We start from the raw sequence: 20,697 nt of genomic DNA, 5'->3' as shown, positions 1-20,697 counted from the left end.
AAAGAGTGCTCCATAGCAAAGGGAACTCAATGAACTCGGACAACAGAATTAACTTGAATTTCACCAGTGTGTAATGTCAAATGTTCATATGGGAGTGACCAAGGTAAATATCTACTTACTACAGTTTTTTTATATAACAGTAGTGATACTCGGCTTCAGTTTCAAGCAGTTTATGATTGGTTTCCATGTGAGAAAGCTTGCTGTAACACACTGCAATATCATCTGCAGCCTAGTTTGTACCGTGTCTAATATCTTTTATTCATTCAACTCTCAGGTGACAATGAAACAACAATTTATAACCCGCCTAATTTGTCATACAAAAACCTCAGGTTTTTTTCAGGTACATTTTGCATATGTAAATGTTATGTTAAAGCTTACAGCAACTCACAGCTGGTAAGTAAGTTGAAACGACTTAAAAGGATAGTAGCCTACCGCTATTGTTTGGTTACCAACAGTCTTTAAGATATATTCTTTTGTGTTTTGCGGAAGAAAGTAAAACCGGTTTGAACTGACATGGGGGTGAGTAGCATTTTTGGGTGAAGTATTCCTTTAAAGACAATTTGATTGTATACCTAAAATTTAAGGCGGCAATTTTTTTGTTAATATGCTTATCTGGCGCCTTTGCTATTGAAACTGGTTCTCCTCGCCTCACACCAGCGTCGGTTTGAATGGGAGACGGCCGCTGTTACGATGTGGATAAAGACCGCGGCCTTTAGCATCTGTCGCTAGAGCGTCTCTGTTGGTCGGGGAGTGAGGTTTACTAGAAACAGCTCTCTCTCGTTGGCCTCCGTTACACCATCTCTACTTGTGCATTGTAAGCACTTCATCAGTCAACAACTTTAATAACTATGCAATGTTTTCAGGCACCTCCATTAACATCTTGGCCCTATTCAGTGTCTGTATTCAGTAATACTTTTACTATCACACAAAACAAAAAGATACTCTTCCTTTGCTTTAACAAATGATTGCATTGAAAAACATTTAATATGAATTCAAGATAGAAAAAGGATGTAACATCAAGCTTGTGAAAAGGGATGTAATCTTGAGCAATTTATGAATTTAGATGCAGAACTACGTGCTTTTTGTTTCATCCCAATTCTGTCATGAATGCAAAGTTTTACATGACAAGCCCCGGATAAAGGGAAATACACCTGCCATCGCATATTTTGAACAGGTCTGTTTTAAATGTAAATTTATGACTCAACCTTTCCTAACAAGTGCAGCCTACAGTTGAACATTTCGTATGTGGAACATTTTCGTATTTTCGCGTCAGTAACATAACTGCTGTGGGGGTTTTAAGGCTGAAATGTCAGGTCTCCATGACCTAAAATCATAGCTAGTGTTAAATGTGCTCTTGCAGATGGTTGAAGGGTTAATTCAGGGATGGATAGCTTTACAGAGGTGCTGATGTTAAATGTGCTGTGGCAGGCTGTGGGGTTAACGGCCGACTGCTCTTTTCCAGTGGGGGGTTTCTCTCTTGCCATTTCCCTGTAGTAAAGCAAACCGAGCGCTGGTCAAGGATGCCCACTGGCTCTCATTAAGAGATGCCAAATCATTATGGATCTCTTCCCTTTCTGCAAAGCTCCCCTAAACCTCTGGCGGCTCACGGCTGTGAGCCATCATTAGCAGATGACAAACCCCATTAGAGAGCCCCCTCTCCGGGCTGGAGTGGATCTGACAAGCCCTCCTTAGCCTTCGACTAGTTCAAACGCACAAAAATACTTTAAATACCTTGTGGTATGTACACACAAAGAGAAAGTAGAGAACATGTATACATTTTCAAAATCTCACATGTGGACATAGCCTTGAATATACACAGACATGCATAAACAAACGTTACAACCACTCGTGTCTGCATCATTTTTGTGGGTTTTTCTTCAGGCTTTTTATGCGGTTCCCTTTTTAGTCACTGCCCATGCAAATTCCATTTCCAAGAACGTTGGCAAGATGAATGGTATGATCATTAGGGTGCATTAGCCCCGTTCACACCAAAAACATGAGTTATAACTATAACTATAAAGACTGAAAATCAGTCTAAATTCATGCGAACACCACAACTGTAATGATAACAATACAGAGCAACAATATTGTTGCAATTTTTTTCCAGCTGCTGAATGATAAAACATTGCCAGCCAATCAAAATAAAATTTAACTGAATTAAAAAGTGAAACCGCAGCACACAGGTTTAGAATAAATATCACGTTTTTTTATGGAAGCCAATACAATACAGTTACGGTTCTAGTTCTCATTCTTGGTGTAGTTTTAAGAAAGCCTTATAAAGAGAAGTCTGTGGTCTTTTTCCTCTTTTCCATCTGGATCACTTTGACCTCACAGTCCCACCCTGACAGTCAAAAGCCCTCCACCCTGCATCGTGTTTTAATTACAGCTATTTGGGTTGGGCCAATATAGCTTTGCTTCTCTGTACCCACAAAGTCTCGCACATCTACTAATTTAAAGCGACCCTGTTGCCTGTGGGACTTTTTATATCTTTCCAGGCAGCAGTGTGCGACGCACAGCCACTTTCATGTGGAAAACCCTGCATGTGTCAAAGAGACTTAGCTGTCGGTAACGTCGCCATTATTGAACCTCAGAGAGGTTTCGAACGGGCCCTCAGACAGTGGCGGTCTGTTTGAGCCTGGCTTCGAGTATGCGCGGCAGCTGCGCGCGGCCTATCACCGAACCAATAAAGACTGTGAAGCCATGTGTGTGCACTTTGCGGTGGCCCGTGTGTGCGTGCATGTGATGAGAGATGGAGACTAGCAGGGCTTAATGCACAGCTGGGGTAAATTCACTCCGGGGGTAAAAGGCCTGCTGTTGCTTTTGCCTCAACAAAGTGAAATGCATGGAAAGTGCAGCCAAGTGTGCTTCCATTGTCTAGAAGTAGGGCAGTGGTACAAAGAGGACTGACCTGGGAGACCATCCCACCTTGGTTTGAGAAAGCTGTTATGTTACAGCCAGATGATTCACATAAAGAAAACGATTACCTTTATAATGTCAAGAATAGCCTTGTCATGTTGTTAGTAGCCCCACCATGACATTTTACATGTGCTGAAATACAAAGCTATAGTACATTTACAGACATAAGGATATGGGATAAATAAATCATACGGTGAATGTGCACACATTTGAAAGACATCTGGTGGCATAACTACAAGAATAAGACCTTTGAACTAATATTCTACTGAAAAAGAACAGATCAAGATAAGATAAGTCTATCAGTATGCGAATTTCCCTGATGCACTGGCCCACTTTCAGCAAGAGGACCGTATTCTCATACTCTTGGGGGTCACCTTCACAGTACAGCATAATAACACATGGCAGGTAGATATTGTCATGAGCAGAACCCGGGTCGTGCCTTCACAATTGACTGACAATTGCATTCGTTTCAGTGCCTCTCTTATCATCATCTCGTCATCATAAATCCCTTTTCTTTCGGTGCCCAGCTCTTCCACCCACTCACTACTGTGCCGTGGTCATCTCATAGGTTTCGGAAAATAAACCGATGGGGTGAGTCACAAAATTAGTCTGTTATCTTGGTAGCGCAGCACAAGATTGTTTTTCCCAGATACCTGGGACTCTAATTCTAGATGGCATCAGTCATTTTATCACCCCTACATGAGGCCTTTGGGTTGTAATATTTGAGGATCAGCCTTTTGTTAGAAAAATATTACCATGATTTTAAAACGTGCAGTATTGTCATGTAGTGTGGTATTAAAGTATTAAGACAACCTGAGAAAACTCTTCTCTGTAGTTACATTTTAAATAAAACGAAAATTGAAGGGAGGACTAACATTTGCTTTAATATTTGCATGCAATTCAACTGGCATAGACAAACCTGAAGATCCATTTCAGCATTATTTAGAAAAGAACTTAAGGTTAAAATATAATAACATGGTTAATATCCCATATGACAAGTGTAGCTATATTTTATTAGGCTACTGACATCTAAATATGCATACACTTAAATACTGTCTATTCATAGCAAGTCAAAATGTTTCTTTGTTATTGAACAACCTGCACCATAGTTATTTCCAGGTTTTACTCAAATTGTATTTCCAAAATATAATACAAATATGTGGTAGTCAGATCATTGAACGTGTTATTTTGTTAACTTATTTACTTATTATTTCACATTGTTCACAACGTCACAATGTTGATCTAATAAATGTGAGTGTCCATATATATATATATATATATATATATATATGAAGAGTTTGGTTCCAAATGTTAATTCCATTTTTAAGAATATTTGTTTTTTATTATGTATCATGTTTTTATTGTGTTTTATTGTGTTAGTTAGCTGTAATGTTTTGTTATTATGGGTTCAATCAATCTGCAGTTTCATTGATATTAATTGGAATGCAAAGTAAAAAAACACGAATTTTGATTTCTCATTTTAGAACCAAACTCTTCATATATAAAATATTGTCAATATAAATAGCATGTTGCTTATACATAAACTCTAAAACACGATCATAAATCAGCGCTGTACACTTTCGTCATTTGAAGCTTTGGTGCTGAAGGGACAAACTGTGTGTATTATACTGACGCCTAGTGTTTGCTAAGAGGAAGTGCAACATTGAAAGTCGCCATACTGCTTTATTCTTTATTCCCTTCTAATATTTGCTCGGCCTTCTTTTTCATTCTTGAGACGCAGTTAATTTTTACAATTTACACAAATATTATTTGGTGTTTTCAAACATTATTACGCAAATAATATAAAGCCGGAAATAAACACAAGAGCGCTTTGCAACTTGCCACACTTAACATGGCGGATCACTGCAGCCACATTTCAACTTCTACGGCACGTCCTGACGTTCACGGTTAAAAGAAAACGAAAACTGCCTGTATTTCATGTCAACTTACGCGATGGAGAAAGCAACAGATATGATTTTGCACGATCTTGAATATAACGTTACTTGACGGCAAACACTTGCGGTTAAAGGGTGAACATGTCGCGTGTTACGGCTGATGTGAAATATAAAACACTCGTCGAGGTACGTGCATGTAAACAAGAGCGAGGCAGCTATGCTTCACCAGTGTGTGATAAATGAGCTAACAAGCTAATAAACAGAAATGCAACATTAGGAATAAAGCGAATGACTTACCACGGCTGCAAAACTTTACTCAGCGTGATGACATAGTGAAGATCATTCAGTGTTAGATATACTGATTCTGATAAGTGCCATAATGATACCATTACCATGGTAACCATAGATTCCGCCGACATACGCTGTTGTCGTTAGTAGCGTACATTTTCTTTCAATTAATATCCCTTTTCTTTTGTAATTAAATATATTTTATAATAATAATATCATGTGATCAGTATTTATATTGACTATTGGGACGACTTATCTTGGTTTTGTTATTGTAGTAGAAATAAATTGCATTACGATAGTTTTGTCTGTCTTACGCGTGATTGTAAATTTAGTTAATAATTTGGAATATGGTTGTTAAGTTTAAAATGCCATATTAATATTCGAGCACGTACCTTAAGTCTCCAAATACTGTTGATGTGTAGCAGTTTACACGAATAGGGAACAAACCGGGCCACTGGAGCTTTTAAAAGACTCTTGACTTGCTTATTAGACTTTTATGTGAACTAATACATTATCTTAAAGATGTAGTTGTCACAACAAAGAAAATTGGGGATTTGTAGGATTCAATGCCTTAAAATACGGGACACTGAAGTGTACTGTAACGTTATTTGTGACAAGGGCCTTTTATTTTCCTCCAGTTCTTGATCATTTTCTTAACCTTTTCTCAATAGTGTAAATACTGTGACCCCAATGAAGTGCTTGATGACATCAAACATGTGTCGACAGATTACCCAGACCTGCATCTGTATGTGGACTATTATTGTAAGTTACACTCTGAAACCCTGTGAGAGCTTAGCAGAAGTCTGTGTGTGTGATTTACAGATGCTTTGGTGTTGTTTTATAATCATGAAAGCTCTTTTGAAACTAATAATGTTGCACAATGTCTTGCACGTGTATTTCTTATGGTCAGTATTCTTCCTTTTTTACAGTCTACCCCAACAATGATAAGAAGAAATTGGTTTATTTAGGCGGCACTGTTCCTGTAACATATGAAGGTAACTGGTTTTACAAGCTTTACTCTAGTCTGTAGACAACTTCGGATGACGTAAACAACTCTGGTCCAGAAGAACTTCCTGTTTCAGTTCTTTAATAATACAAAAATATTTTAACAAAATGTTAAACAAATACTTATAGTATATATGTAAGATAAATAAATAATAAATAAATGCTTTTTGCAGTCTTTACGTCTTGCCAAAAGGTCTAACTAGTCTCATTCAAGCCAATGTTTCTCGCTGGCTTGGTGAAACTTGCCGATAAAATCATGTCACGTTTTCATAAAGGCAACAAGTACAACATTCCCATTTGCGTTTGGATCCATGAGACTCATCCCAAAAACCCACCCAGATGTTTCGTCTGCCCCTCACCCACTATGGTGATCAATGCTAAAAGCAGCAATGTGGATGCGTCTGGCTGTGTTCTCCTCCACTGTCTCAGCAACTGGAAAATTGTACGTGAGTTTCATGGCTACAACACATTTTTTCGCATTCCTGTGAAATGAATCCTTTTTGTGTTTGATTTGAATGCCGCTTGTTTCTCAGGGGTGGTCAAACTTGTCAATCGTTCTGGAGGAAATGATTGCTGCCTTTCAGCGTGAACCTCCCCTTTTTGCCACTTACCCAATCAGAGCCTCCTCGCAACTTGAACCGGTCCACCCGAGTCCTGTTACATCATATGGAAGGTTGGTGATTGCTTGCTAAACAGTTCAGAACCAGAAGTAGAAAACATGACCACGACCTGCGTCTTGTGTTTCTTGTTTATGCTGCAGCTGGCCGCATGCAGGCAACACGTTTGTGCAAAATTCATCTGCAGCTGAACATGGAATGAAAACCTCACCAGTGACTCAGCATGCCAGCAACAGTAAACATTGAATATTTGTTTTAAATACTTCCCCCAGAATCTCATAAAATATACATGACATCTTGCATGTAAAACTGTAAGACATGGAGTGGGGCAAAATATAGGTCTCCCGAGATACATTTTTCACTTTGACTGCTGTTATCAGACTCTCTCTCACTATTTTCAACTAAATGAAAGAAACAAAGTAAAGTTTTTCATTTGCAATTCGAGCAAATGAGAATACAAAAAAATATATTGTGGTAGTCGTCCGATTACCGCTATAGAAGTTTACCCAACTATGGCAAATCCGTAAACGTGGAAACATTTATTTTGTATAAAATTTTTATCGTATATTAATTTAAATTGAAACTACACAAAAGTTTTCTTTTCAAAAGACCAGAGATCTACTGGAAGTTAACTTTAAGCCACATAGCTTTTGTTTATGTTGATGCCGCTGAAACAGTCTATAGTGTAATCTTCACTTCACACTTTATCGACATCAGTTAATATTGCATACTTTCATTTTCATTTCTGTGCTAACCATAACCATTCTTCTGATAGCTTTACCCAAAAGTACAAAGTCCCACAGTAGTCTGTTGCAGACCAGTGGAACTGACATGGGTGAGTTTAGAAGATCATACACACAGGAGTTACTGGATTTCGGGATCTCATTTGGAGCACAAGCTTCAGAGACTAACCACCAAACAAATCCATTCATCTCTCCTGCCTCTGGTAAATGGTTTTTGCTTTGAATTTTTGGAGTACTAAAATCCTTAGATCTTTATTAATATTTAAGATTTATCTGTGATATTTTTCTGTTGAAGCTCCGACGGGTAATTCTTCAGATGTACATGAAATAGATGACCTGTTCAAAAGCCTTCAGTTGAAAAGAGTAGTCAACGTGTACCAGCTGGACAACAGAGACAAAGGTAATTAAAAAAATCATTCTTATTTTTTCAGTACTGAGTGTGAAGTATCAAAACATGCAGATTGTTTGATCAGGGCTCAATTTTCTTTTCTTTCATGTTGTTACTGATCCAAAATTTTCACCACAAAACATTTGGTAACATTTATTAAAGTTTTTTTTTTACGAAAGTACAAGAAATGGAGACAAAGGTTTACATTTTGTAAAGGTTGGAAATATCGTTTTTTATATAACACATAAATAGCACAACCTTAAAAACGCATTCAACTTTCTAGTTAACGATGAAGATATAAAATATATAAATAATAATATATAAATAATGTTGACGTCACACTCTATTAAAAGACACTTTCCTTCTTTCATAAAGATGTTCTTCATGCTGGGCTACAGTGGCAAGATTGTGCCAGTGACACCATGGCTCCGCAAAACTTAGTGGATAATCATCACACATTGGTGGTGAGCAGACTTCCTGTGGGGGTCTCTCCAAGCAAGATGAGGAACAAGCTAACTATTTATTTACAGAGAAAGCAGAATGATGGAGGAGAGGTGCTGGATGTCAAATATCCTGCGGCACGGCCAGACCAGGCCTTGGTCCTCTTCAGAGAGCCTAGAGGTATGGGACATCAGTGATAACCTTCATTAAATCAGAGAAAAGAAAAATATACTTTTTGACTTTAATGTCAATTTTAGCTCTCACATTCCCATGTGGGATTTCATCATAGACATCGAAATGACATTTCGATAAATGTAAATTCTTTTGACTATCTAACTCACAAAATAACCATAGATAATCTGCTGTCAAAACAGACCAGTATTAGTGATGTAACGGCATGAAAATCTCACATCATAATTATAGTGAACAAAATTATCATGGTTATCAGTATTCATTACATGAAGTACAGATTCCACGTTTTATTGATGTGACCTGTTAAAAGCATCTTTTGTTGTAATAAACATCAAATAGATAACATTCATATTAATCCTAGCATAATGGGGCTGTAAAAATGTCTAATGTCCAGGTTGAAAACAAGTAAATCAGACATTTATTTAAACACAGCACAAATCAGAAAATCATCTGTCTGCATGTGTCGAGTGTAGTCGGGTGTACTTTAGGACACAGGAGACACCTTCTGTCATAAATGTGATCGCTAAAGAAACAGACAGAGTTGGATGGAGCTTTAAAATGATCAGTCTGTCTAAAGAAATATAGTCTGTCATGTTTCAGTATATATTTCGCCCAATATGCACATTTCTGGACTAAAGGCCCTGTGATCACAAATAAACCGGAGCAGACAAGGATGAATATGTATGTCTCTTTTCAGATCTGTGCTCAGAAAGGGGTCACAGGTTAAGTGAAATGAAATGTTTTCTTGTTGACCTATGTGATCTTTCTTGTTTTCTCCAGATGCGGCGCATGTTTTGAAACAGCCTGAAAGGGTGATTACAATTAATGAGCAGCAGTTTCTTATTCAGCTTAAGAAGTTTGAAGATATGGAGGTAAGAGAAGGTCCACATCAGAATATTCCTTTCACTTGCTTCTCATTCACTCGTTTGCACAGGATTGTACTATACACACAACCTACTGTCAGATCCCAGGTGATGTCCAAGGTGAGAAAGCGGAAATGTTCAAGAGCATCTTGAGTCTGGACGGTTGCAAATTTAGCCATACAGATGTGCTGGAAGCTGTGCAGTCGTGCCGAGACCTCCCCTCTGCTCTGAAATATCTCTCCCATGACTGCCCTATATGCCAGGAGCAAGTATCCGTCAACAGGGTGAGAATAAATGCATTGCAATTTTTTATATGATCAAAATGTATTGACATATTTTCAAATATGTATTTTACATACATATTTCTTTCTCCTCAGATGATCACCATGACACACTGTTCCTGCACGTTCTGTGAGAGCTGTTTTAAGAAATTCTTCTCCTCTGTCATTAAAGAAAAGAGTATAGTGCACGCGGTCTGTCCCCTATGTAATCTTCCTGATGTGCGAGGAGGCCGAAGGGAGGACACTATGGAGTACTTCAGTCTACTCGACACACAGGTGTGGAGCTTCGACCCCGTTTTTATCCTTTGATACAAAGTGGTTGAATGAAAGAGGAGATATGGGAGTGGAAAGCATTTTAAGCCAGGGTTATTGTCAGTACATAAAACTATTAACTATTAAAAGTTTTGTTAATTGAAATTAGAAACGCACGGCTATATTGGCTAGTAATCTGTATAGGTCGATAAAAGCAATTTTTCATAAAACAGCCAATGATATATCCTGTCAATCAAAAGAGGACAGGAAAATGCAATGAACTTGTATATAGAAAATGTTGAGAAACATTACCAATTTGATGTTCAATATTATAAGGCATTATATGAATTAATAACATTTGGAAAATTAAGAAATACAAATGTAATCTTCACAATCGGTATGGGCAGATATCACTCTGAATAATCAGCTATCCGGTATCGGTGCTTATAAATGAACCTTATAAATGTTGCCTTAACAATATGAGGCACTAAAACTTTAACTGAAAATAACTAAAAACTAAACTAAAATCTTAAGTCAATTCAATACAACAATAAAAATAAATCCGCAAATTGTAATTAGTAAAAAGATATTTTGCATGCCAAACTCAAACTTTATTTTATTTTACTATGTATACACTACAATGAAAATGGATGAGTTTGAATATACTAAATTGAATATAATATTTTCTTTGTGCTTGCAGATCAGGTATTATTTAGACCCTCAGATCCATGAGCTTTTCCAAAGTAAGCTCAGAGATCAGGCTCTGCAGGAAATGCCCAACTTCCGCTGGTGTGCACATGTAAGTATTTATTAGACGAAATATACCACAACAGCATACTTCTGCATGTTTTTTGAAGGTGTCTGATTATTTTTTTAGTGCTGCTTTGGGCTCCTTCATGAAGCAAACAGGCTGAGGATGGACTGCCCAAGCTGTCGGAAAAGCACATGCTTTCAGTGCAAACAACCTGTAGGTGAACTCTCCGCAAACATCACATCAGTTTTTGTACAGGTTTCAGGTTTAGTGAGAATCTTCTGAAACTTTGATAGCGCTCACGATGTCTTATTTATGGATGTTCTTGAACATAATGCTTGTTTTCTAGTGGGCTCCACAGCATGAAGGAATCTCCTGTGAAAAGTTCAAAGAGTGGGAACAACTCAACAGCCCCCAGTATCAGAACTCAAAGCTGGAGCAGCTGCTGAACAGGAACAAAATAGGTACAATATGAGACAAACAAAGGTCTCCTTGAACTTTAAAGCGCTCCAGTCTATTCTTTGTAACATTTTGCACGTCCCTTACAGACTGTCCAAAATGTAAATTTCGCTTCTTCCTGGCCAGAGGAGGTTGTTTGCATTTCAAATGCACTCAGTGCCAGCATGAATTCTGCGGTGGCTGCAGTCAGCCATTTCAAAAGGGAGCTGTAAGTTTCTCTCTCTTGCAGTTCTGCTGTTGAAGTTACCATAAATCTCTGTATCAATTGTAAATAATGAGAATGAGAGTTATTAATGGTGTCTCTGCAGGCCTGTAATTTTTCTGCTGAGTGTGGAGCTAAGGGCTTACATGCTCACCACCCCAGGGACTGCCTGTATCATTTAAGAGATTGGAGTCTTGAGAGACTACGGAACCTGCTGCAGGTGAGAACCGTCTCTACTGTGATCTGTCTTAAAGGAATAGTGTGCCCGAAAAGCTAAATTCGTTGTAATTCTAAATCTGTATGATTTGTCTTTGTTACCTTTTTAGCACTATGGAGTTTCACATTCTCTGATGTTCCGACGCAAAGGTACAATGGGGGGACATTCAAAAGGTACATTTACTTTGATATTTGCCCTTTCTATATATAAATGTAGACTTTCACTGGGGTTTTAATACTGGTATTTGTCACATGCTTATTAACAACATGAACTTATTTTTGACATAGATGTTTCACAAACATTACGCAGTAAAGGAATAAGCTTTTGGTTTGTTGTATAAACCTTTTACATGCTATAATCATTGTGCCAGTGGTTTCAAATTGATAAAATCGAATAAATATCAGCTGATACATCGAAATAGGCCTTAATTTTATAACCTGTCTGTTATAGGTATTTGTGGTGTGATGGAGTTCCAAGAAACAGGAGCTGTGAAAGAAGAGCCGTGTGGACGACCATCTGACCCTGAATACAGCGGTTACTGCATGTAAGGCACAAGACTCTCAAAAGCTCTGATTATCTGTCATTCAGTGAAAAAACGCTAATATATAAACAAAGCAAACCCAGAAATGTTCTAAGATTTTCTGCGTGTTTGTAGGTTACATTATAAAGAATGTCTGGTGGAGCTCATAAACGAGAACGCACTGGACCCTTTGGTACTGTTCAATGGTGCTGAGCTAAGGGCAGAGCTGTGCCGATGGAAAGTACCAGTCCCAGCGCAACAGCCTTCAGAGGCAGATCAGCGGTACGAGGACAGGCTACGACAGGTCTGTGGATTCAAATCATGTCATTGTTTAATGTAAACCTTTGCTTATATTTCCACATCCTGTTTTATAAAATATGGCTGTCAATGTAGTGTAACTGTATGTAAAGTATTCATGAAACAAGTAATGAAAACGTGGAGATGCGGAATAACTAGGTGTTATTCTTTCAGATCATAAAAAAGATGGTGGTTCTGAGCAGCAGTACACCCTCTGGACTGAAGACCAAAGCCACTCTCACACCTTCACCCTCTTCTCCTCCTGGAGCTGGAGCTCCGTGGTACTCAGTCTTGAGTCGAGCAGTTCCTGAGGACTCCCAGCATCTACTGCTTCTTACCGATTGAAGAGCATATCTGTGGCCTGGACATATGCTGTTCATTCCATATACTGAACTGCATTCGGAAACGATGCAGAATTTGTATCTGTTTTTCAATATAAGCACAAAGGGTTCTAAGGCACTTAAAACTTCTGTATTGTACTAAACACTCCACTCAGCCTTTCAAAACCACATTTAATTCTCTGAATCTTGGCAAGGAGGGTCAACTCATACATATAACTGTCGTTTGGTTTTATATTAATTTTATATTAAGTCTGCTACACAGTATATGCATTTTACTGAGCACAAGTTTGCACATGGCCATTTTTTGGCATTGTCTGTAAGGAGTGTTGCTGATGATGATTATTTTCTTGTGTGAATAACTGTGAATATAAAACATTATTTTCTAACAGCCTCACCTTTTTCTGTTGAAGATATTTTATTTGTGAAATAATGTGGTTATATATTCTCAGCTGCCTCTCATTGTTTTTGCCAGAAAATATACTGGTGCTCTGTATGCTTTGATAAGAAAATAAATATTTCAAACATACACAAGTAAATATTGCTAGTGAATGTTTTCATTCAGATCTAAACAGAGATGAAGACGTTCAAGAAGTAAACACGATCACATTTATAATATACAATTGCTCTATCATTTAATACAGTTTTCCAACACCGTAAAAGAATGATAAATTAGATAAGATACAAAATATATCACAGAATGCTAACTGAATAAAGACGAGGTTCACTTTATAGGGTTTACAGGTACGTCATCCCTAACAGCAGGAAATGCTTCAATCTCTTTAATGACTCTCTTGGCAATCATTTCATTATTAGCTGCAACAACTCTTCTAGACATCAGGTCCAGTGGTCCACCTGCGGACATTTAGGGAAAGCCTCTTCAAACCATATTACATCAAATTAATGTTTTAAAATATAATCATTGGCCAAAATTGAGAAATGAGACCGAAACATTCTAAATTACGTAAAACATATTTATGTGTAGACTCTGTAGCATTTCTCACCTTCAACATCCTTAAGAACTCCTCCTGCCTCGGACACTATGACAGCACCAGCTGCAATGTCCCAACAGTGGATCCCAATCTCATAATAAGCCTCCACACAACCAGAGGCCACCAGACACATGTTGATGGCAGCAGATCCTACACCACGTATCCTGAAAGTGATGCATGTGGTGTGAAATGATATTAAGTGAAAATAGCTTTGAATAGTGATGAAGGTGTATAGAAAATAAACAGCACACACACCCGTGGACTGGCAGACACAAGACTTTCCTCATGCTTGAAAAAATCTTGGCAACAACTTCAGGATCTCGATTAGAGCCAAACTCTGTGGCGATGATTGACTGGTTGATATCTATTATGTGATTTGAAAAGACTTAGATGACATTCAGATAGCGTCGACACTGAATGCAATCAGATCAGCGGTGTCCCGCTTACCTTTTTGGTCTGACACCTTTAGGGGCTGTCCATTACAAAATGCCCCCTTTCCTTTTTGAGCAGTGTACATCTTGTCTTCTATGCAGCTGTACACCACACCAAACTCCAACTGCAAGAGAGGAATGATTCATTTGACAGCTGCACTTAACTTCCAAATTTCATGATAACAATCTAACGACGCAAGATGACTTAAAAATTGGTACTTGTAGGTAAGCTGGAGGCATAAGTGGAGGCATAAAACACTGAGTGACCAAAAAATGGTTTTATTTACAAGTGCCAGTTAGTCCCATTAAACTGCACAAGTATTTACAAATCCATATTTACAAAGTCTGGATACACCAAACAGTTGGCCTAAACTTAGGAGCGTTTGGGTGCTGACTCACTCAAGGAGCCCCGATCAATGCGTCGAGGAGCCATGAAATAGCTCAAGCCTCTCCCAAATAAATCGAAATAAATGCATTATAATGGCAAAAGGACAAGTTAATCGCTGAATCACAAAATTATATAAACAACTGGTACTAAATATATATAAATACCCGCAAAAAAAAAAAACTATATTTACTAGTTCCCATGTTGAATAGTACACCAACTCCCCTCTATAACTAAACCGTTGGAGGGCACCTTCATTTATTCAAATGCCCTGGCCGCCGTATCTGGATAAAAACACTTGAGTGCAAAATGATGCGAGACCTGTTTGTTGTTTACTGCTTGTACCACTAGAACAGTGTGCTCGGATCTTGTTTAAAACACATGAATTTAGGTTTTTCCGGATTATATAGATAATACAATTGATTGAATACATTAATATAAGGATTTGCTCAGTTTCGATTGACAGCATGATGCAGTTCCTTTCCTCAGCACCAGTGAGCCACTGCTCATGAGCAGAACGGGGGAACCGGAAAGCAAGGGGGTGTGTGGTGTGCTGCTCTTGGAGAAAATGTCCAGGGTCACTTTTTAGTCCTGCCCTCATAGACAGTACACAGTAGCATCTACTGTATGGTGTGTGTTTGCGGTTTCATAAAGTCATAATGGCGGTTTAAAACATAACAGACATCAGGTACATGCTTTAATGGTAAAACTGTTACCTTTCTTGTGAATCCATAAGCAATTTGGCCATAAGCACTGTAACTTATGTCACTTTAGGTGCATTAAAAATAGACTTGGCGCCAAAATGACCGCAGCACTGCTGCCATCAGGTCCAATGTGAATGTTCTAACAATAAGTTTCCTTTTCTATGATTTCTGTTAGAGAAAAAGCAGGCGCTGATAACACGTTGAGTAACACGTGCAATGAACAACAGGGCTGCGTTCAGCCCCGACAAAACGTTTTTAAATGGAAACGGTGGTGCGTTTGAACACCCTTTTGTGATGACGCAAGAACTGAACTATGGCAGCTGAGAAGTCCATTCTTTGCGTTCTTTTACGAGCCTGATGAAATCGGTATAAATACTGCAAAATACATGTCTTCTAATATTTTCAATTGTTGCGTATACCGCATTGCAGCGGACACAGTTGTAAACAACTTTACTTGGACCCATTGTGCAAGCTGTTTCTTTAATACCGGGTGGTTTATATACATGTTGCTGCTGATCGGGCTGGCATTCTTGACACACCCACCAAACAAGAGAAAACGTATCTCAAACCCAGTTACACCGTTTCCAGGGAACATGTTGCACCGGTTTGAGCTTGAAAATGCCTCAGGTCTTCCCTCTTCCTCCAATGCTCGTCTAACATACCTCTGAACATGATGTACAAGGAACTAGCCAATCAGAGAGCTTGTTACATCTCTTTCGCCATAGCTAATTTGCATCTCAAAGTGTCAGGGAAATGTTAAATAGAGAGGCTAAAAGGAAAAACGAAATATCTAAGCGAATCGAATAGCAAATCGGAAAAGGAAAGGCAGTGGGGAAATGGAAATGGTAAAAATAGAAATAGTCTTTTAAATGACTGAATTAAAACTCGTATTCTTAGTTTAATTTGTAAATCCAATTATTTATTCCTTTTTTTCAAAATCGCATTTAAAAAATACATTTGAAATTCCACAATTTATAAAGGAATTCATTAATGCACTTAAAGTACACAGATGTAATTTAATGCATTTTTTATGTAGTTTTTGTGTTTTATGTAGTTTAAGTCCCTTTTTAATTGGAAATATTTATTGATGAATTAATATTTCATTTATTAATTCTTTTTATAATCAAACTTTTTTATTGCCCATTAAAACAATAAATAATGAAAGACTTTATAATTTCGCCGATTTATATTTGGATAAATAAATAAAGTTGTAAACAAAAGTATTAATGCCTATTTTTATCGTAGAATTAGTTATTAAACAATGAAATGCTTTGTTACTTTACACACAACTCTTCCGGTCCTCCATACCTTCTAGTGTCAGGATGAAATATACATCTATATAGTATCTATATAGATATATATAGTGGCGAGCATGGTTTTCACTGATCGTATTGCGAGATTAATCTGTATGTTAGTATAACTGTTTGGATATGTAAATAAACTAAAATGCAAACCTAGAAATAAATACTTGCTGTAGTGTTGATTTCCTTTTCACACCAATAAGCCATTCTTAAGGTGTAACTTATTAAATATTTAACTAAAGAAACCAAAATCCTAGTGTAACGTGCCAGGCAATAACAATCAACAAACACATTTCTGTGTTAACTTGATGTATAGTTGTAGTGTATGTGTGGAAGTATGTACCAAGTCCAGCTTAAAACAAGAGTCTATTCAAACTAAATGTCTCTCATCACAGGGTCTGTGACAATGACAAAGGGTAAAGCAAAGCATCAGTTTCCGATTTTATATTCGACACGTGGTTGCAAACATCTGTTACGGTGCTGTCAATTTGTTACTCTAACATAAATAAGAGAGCAATTAAAAGCAAATGATGCTTACCGTTTTGTTGACAGCGAAGCCAATGGATATTGCAACAAATGGATATCTGGACAAAAGAGCACATCATTTAATGTACCATATGCTACAAAGCTATCGGATAGTGCGGGGCGGTATACACCGATATTCATACCGAATACCGGTGTGTATTTTTGTTATTATATGGATTTTTAATATACTGTATTACCGGTGTATGTAGCTCAAACAATGTGCGGAATGCGGCGCATCGTGACACCGTTGCATTGTGACCGACCATTCACACAGTTTGTGTCTTTCTATGCCACGGCACTACTGTATCATCACTTTTCTGTATGCTATGATGAAGATTGACAGCGTGACGCGATCGCATTTCTCTCACATATCTTTAAAATAAGATTTCAGGAAATCATCAAGCCATTGTGACTATGTAAACACAGCAGACATCACAAGCATGTTTTAATAGTAAAACTGTTACTATTTTGAATTCAACTATTCAGACAGATGATATTAATCTTTGGGTGGGTGCACGTTCTCTTGAAGTTGGGAGCACCAGTGCACAGGTAAGAGGTTCTGTATTTTGACTGCAACTGTCATGCATCCTGATTCCTTCACTTCATCATGAGTGCCACCTCTTTATAAACAGCATCCTTTTGTTGGACTTGCTAACCTATATAACACCAGTGTGGCATTTTTCTAAAATATTCACTCACCATATGACAGTATAAAAGGCCATTTTAAGTCACTCAAATGCAATATTTCCTCTCTCAATCAGCATAAAATTGTGTTAAAAAATACCGTCATGAACCAGAAACCACTATAAATCTGGAAAATACTCTTTCATGGTCATAACGCCCAGCACTACTATCGGTCTTCCAGTGTGAAAATTTAAAACTGATTGGTCATGGTGTGTTATATCATGTGTGAGCAATTTTTTCTATAGTCAACTTTTGTAGTCCTTTGAAAAGATAAAGCAGGGAATAAAATATGAATACATTACCCATGCACAAAGTTTGTGGTTCCATCCACAGGGTCAATAATCCATGTGGGGTTGCCAGTCAAAACACAAGGCTCTCCGGCAGCCACTGACTCTTCCCCAATGAAACTGAAACAAATCAGAGCTTGTCTATTCTCTTTATATTATATGCCCTACACAATATGTATTAGATGATTTAGACATCTTTTGACCCTGCGTCGATCATAAAGAGCTCAATACCTATGTTCAGGAAACTTCTCCTTCACTGATGTAATAATCAGCTGCTCCACATTCTGGTCCGTTTTAGTCACCAGATCAACAGATGAGCTTTTACACATGATCTTCAGGTCATTCTGCAAAGCATGCCTCACAATCTGAAGGCAACAAAGACAACGTTCTTTTAGTAACAGTAACGTGTTAATTGTACTCAAGCAAAAAATGCATTCTCACCTCTCCTGCTTTCCTGGCCAAGGTCACCGCGTGGTCCATGGCATCCTGCCAAAGGCCAGGCATCTTTCAGATCTGACATAAAACATTTCTTCTCATCAGTTTCAGCTTAAAGTAACAATATAAATTTACAACACAATTTAAGGCTGCAGGATTTCAGAAGAGAATAAGGATGCTCTTCATAGGCAGGAACAGCCGGAAAAACTGTCTAAGTATGTAGCAAGGGTTTAAGAGTAAGTTAGAGAAAGCCTTTAATGTCTGTAGCCAATTTTTTGTGTATTTGCTGAAAATGTTAGATTCTACTACTGTGGTTTGGAAATTCTTAATCCCTGAGCAAATTCCTTATATAGTGCCTTGCCTATAAATAGGACCCAAACTGAGTCTCTGATTTGAACAAAATCTTACCAAAAGTTATCATTGTTTAACCAAATAAGTGTTTCTTCTCAAGTTTCTACAGTTGTCACACATAATAAAAATAACATGGGAACTACTGTACATTCTATATAACATTTATCAGCATGAACTTTATTGGTACCAGTGGTAGTAGCCATTGTTCCTAGTATTAGTATGTGTTAAATTATTATCATTTTCAATATTCCATATGTAAACATACGTGAACCTTCATATGAGACACGTTTAAAGAACCAGTTATGGCCTGAAAGAAATCAGTTAATTATGCAGCTTTAGTTTTCTGTAAATCAAAGGCGGAACCAAAATATTGAAGATTTTGCAGATGAGGTTACGATCAGGTCTCTTTACATTGACTGAACCAGTTACTGTGACATGCATCAATCATAAACGTCAAACAGAATGCAGCATGCTCTGGGCAGACCTGTATTACACATTAAAACTAAAAACAATACAAAATCACAATATTCTTACAAATGAGCACAAGCCGCTAGCCTGTTCCTCTGCGTTGCGTTTCCGGGTTCTTGAAGAAGTCCAAATGAGATCAAAGCCAAAAGAGAAAAGCTCGAAATAATTCAGCTATCTTCAAACAACTCCCAAGGCATATAACACGCTGAGAAAATCGACTCCCTTTCGTTCACTGGCGATAAATTAACACGGGTTCCTATGCTACGTTTTGTACGGTTCTTCACTCAAGTTACTGATGCGCATGCGCGGTTTTGCCTTGCGCTGAGCGCTCTGCCAGCATCCTTTTGATGATCCTGTCAGTCCGGCCTGTTAACCTGAGCCGTATTTATTCTTAATATTTATGTATTCATAGTTTTGCAATACTGTACACAAACAACCTACTTTGGTCGTGTGTAAATGTGATTTATTGATTCAAGCGACTTGTCTGCTGAGCTTTGTTGATAAACGCCAAGTAGTGATCGTTGCAGACAGCCTGGAGAACTGCAGATGGGAGGAGTTAACGCTATAAACGGCATGGGGGAGGGGCTTAGACCGCAAGTAGGCTGGATGGGGACAGTATTAAAAAAACACTATCAACAATTACAATTTCATCGTAGTTCGCAATTTGTCAAAATGCAATACAATGTAACGTAAAGTTTTTTATATGCAAAGCATGTTTTGGTCCATTGCTGTCATGACATTTTGTGCTACCATCATTTGTGCTTCACGTGAGAAAGTTTTTCCAAAATACAACTTTTGTCTGTGGATATGGAGATTTGTCCTGTAAGGCATTGTGTATGGGGCATTGTAAAAGCCTGTGAAGAAGTGCAGTGTGTTGCGTGCCAGTAGTATGCCTTTGTGTGCATAACGTTACTGAAGCTGTGATGGATCCTCAATAAAGTGACCGCCGAGAATTTTGGCCTTCTCTGAGTCTTTTCTTTTTGTTAGTATCCCCAGATACTACTCCAACTGTGGATCCAATACTACAACAAATGATATTAAATAAATCTATCAAAGTCCTCTGGAGGTTTGTTGAGTGTCTGGTCCCACTTTCATCACATCCATTATCCTGGAAGAAAGATGCCTTTTGGTGAGGTGCTGCTGATAATGCCCTTTGTACGGTTCCTATAGTCAGTGGTGCACCTCAGCCTCATTGGAGTGGATGTTTCGGCCCTTTATCACAAGACACCCTCAGCCAAGGGAGAACACTGTGTGATCATCTGGCAGCCCATGCTGTGCCCATTCGCCTCCACACAAACACTCAGAGTAGTGGGCCAGGTAGGTGGGGGTAAGGTCCCTTGCTCTAGGGCACCTCAGTCGTTACCCGCCGGCCCTGGGAATCAAACCAGCAACCTTCTAGTCACGAGTCGGGCTCTCTAACCATCAGGTCACGACTGCAGATACCGCCAATGCATGCTCAGGGCACCGGT

General features: G+C 38.2%; 2 protein-coding genes across 7 annotated transcripts; one reads left to right on the top strand and one right to left on the bottom strand.

Annotated features, from left to right (window-relative positions):
• The first annotated feature begins 4,749 nt into the window (after window positions 1-4,749).
• Window positions 4,750-13,062, top strand: LOC306892420 (uncharacterized protein). Of its 6 annotated transcripts, none has more exons than XM_079453526.1 (22): window positions 4,756-4,997; window positions 5,771-5,861; window positions 6,029-6,094; window positions 6,380-6,546; window positions 6,638-6,777; window positions 6,865-6,956; window positions 7,497-7,667; window positions 7,760-7,864; window positions 8,228-8,316; window positions 8,383-8,473; window positions 9,266-9,297; window positions 9,420-9,632; window positions 9,726-9,905; window positions 10,582-10,680; window positions 10,759-10,848; window positions 10,982-11,096; window positions 11,181-11,299; window positions 11,400-11,513; window positions 11,620-11,683; window positions 11,961-12,054; window positions 12,166-12,334; window positions 12,502-13,062. In XM_079453526.1, the coding sequence occupies exons 1-22, from the start codon at window positions 4,953-4,955 to the stop codon at window positions 12,670-12,672; spliced, it is 2,517 nt and encodes an 838-aa protein (XP_079309652.1). In that variant the 5' UTR covers window positions 4,756-4,952; the 3' UTR covers window positions 12,673-13,062. The 6 variants fall into 6 exon arrangements, with proteins under 6 accessions (XP_079309648.1, XP_079309652.1, XP_079309651.1 ...); XM_079453525.1 differs by having other exon boundaries at window positions 9,266-9,357; window positions 9,450-9,632; XM_079453524.1 differs by having other exon boundaries at window positions 9,266-9,357.
• Window positions 12,823-19,767, bottom strand: impa1 (inositol monophosphatase 1). Its single transcript, XM_079453533.1, has 9 exons — window positions 19,295-19,767; window positions 18,416-18,487; window positions 18,206-18,339; window positions 17,990-18,094; window positions 17,017-17,062; window positions 14,105-14,213; window positions 13,913-14,021; window positions 13,670-13,821; window positions 12,823-13,520 (listed from the first exon to the last, which is right to left on the bottom strand). Exons 2-9 carry the CDS (start codon window positions 18,476-18,478, stop codon window positions 13,390-13,392), a joined length of 849 nt encoding a protein of 282 aa, XP_079309659.1. The 5' UTR covers window positions 18,479-18,487; window positions 19,295-19,767; the 3' UTR covers window positions 12,823-13,389.
• Window positions 19,768-20,697: the final 930 nt, after the last annotated feature.

This window comes from Barbatula barbatula (genome assembly GCF_947034865.1).
Source record: "Barbatula barbatula genome assembly, chromosome: 3".
Classification (NCBI taxonomy): domain Eukaryota; kingdom Metazoa; phylum Chordata; class Actinopteri; order Cypriniformes; family Nemacheilidae; genus Barbatula; species Barbatula barbatula.
This window is presented reverse-complemented; position numbering and strand designations above follow the sequence as displayed.

Excerpts from the sequence above, each read along its gene's own strand:
- LOC306892420 (XM_079453521.1), top strand. The coding sequence starts at position 4,953 with ATGTCGCGTGTTACGGCTGATGTGAAATATAAAACACTCGTCGAG. Across the intron at positions 6,095-6,379 it reads TGTTCCTGTAACATATGAAG|GCAACAAGTACAACATTCCC; the intron begins GTAACTGGTTTT and ends GTTTTCATAAAG. Across the intron at positions 11,300-11,399 it reads AGCCATTTCAAAAGGGAGCT|GCCTGTAATTTTTCTGCTGA; the intron begins GTAAGTTTCTCT and ends GTGTCTCTGCAG.
- impa1 (XM_079453533.1), bottom strand. The coding sequence starts at position 18,478 with ATGCCTGGCCTTTGGCAGGATGCCATGGACCACGCGGTGACCTTGGCC. Across the intron at positions 14,214-17,016 it reads GCTTCGCTGTCAACAAAACG|TTGGAGTTTGGTGTGGTGTA; the intron begins GTAAGCATCATT and ends CCTCTCTTGCAG. Across the intron at positions 13,822-13,912 it reads TTGTGTCTGCCAGTCCACGG|GATACGTGGTGTAGGATCTG; the intron begins GTGTGTGTGCTG and ends CATCACTTTCAG.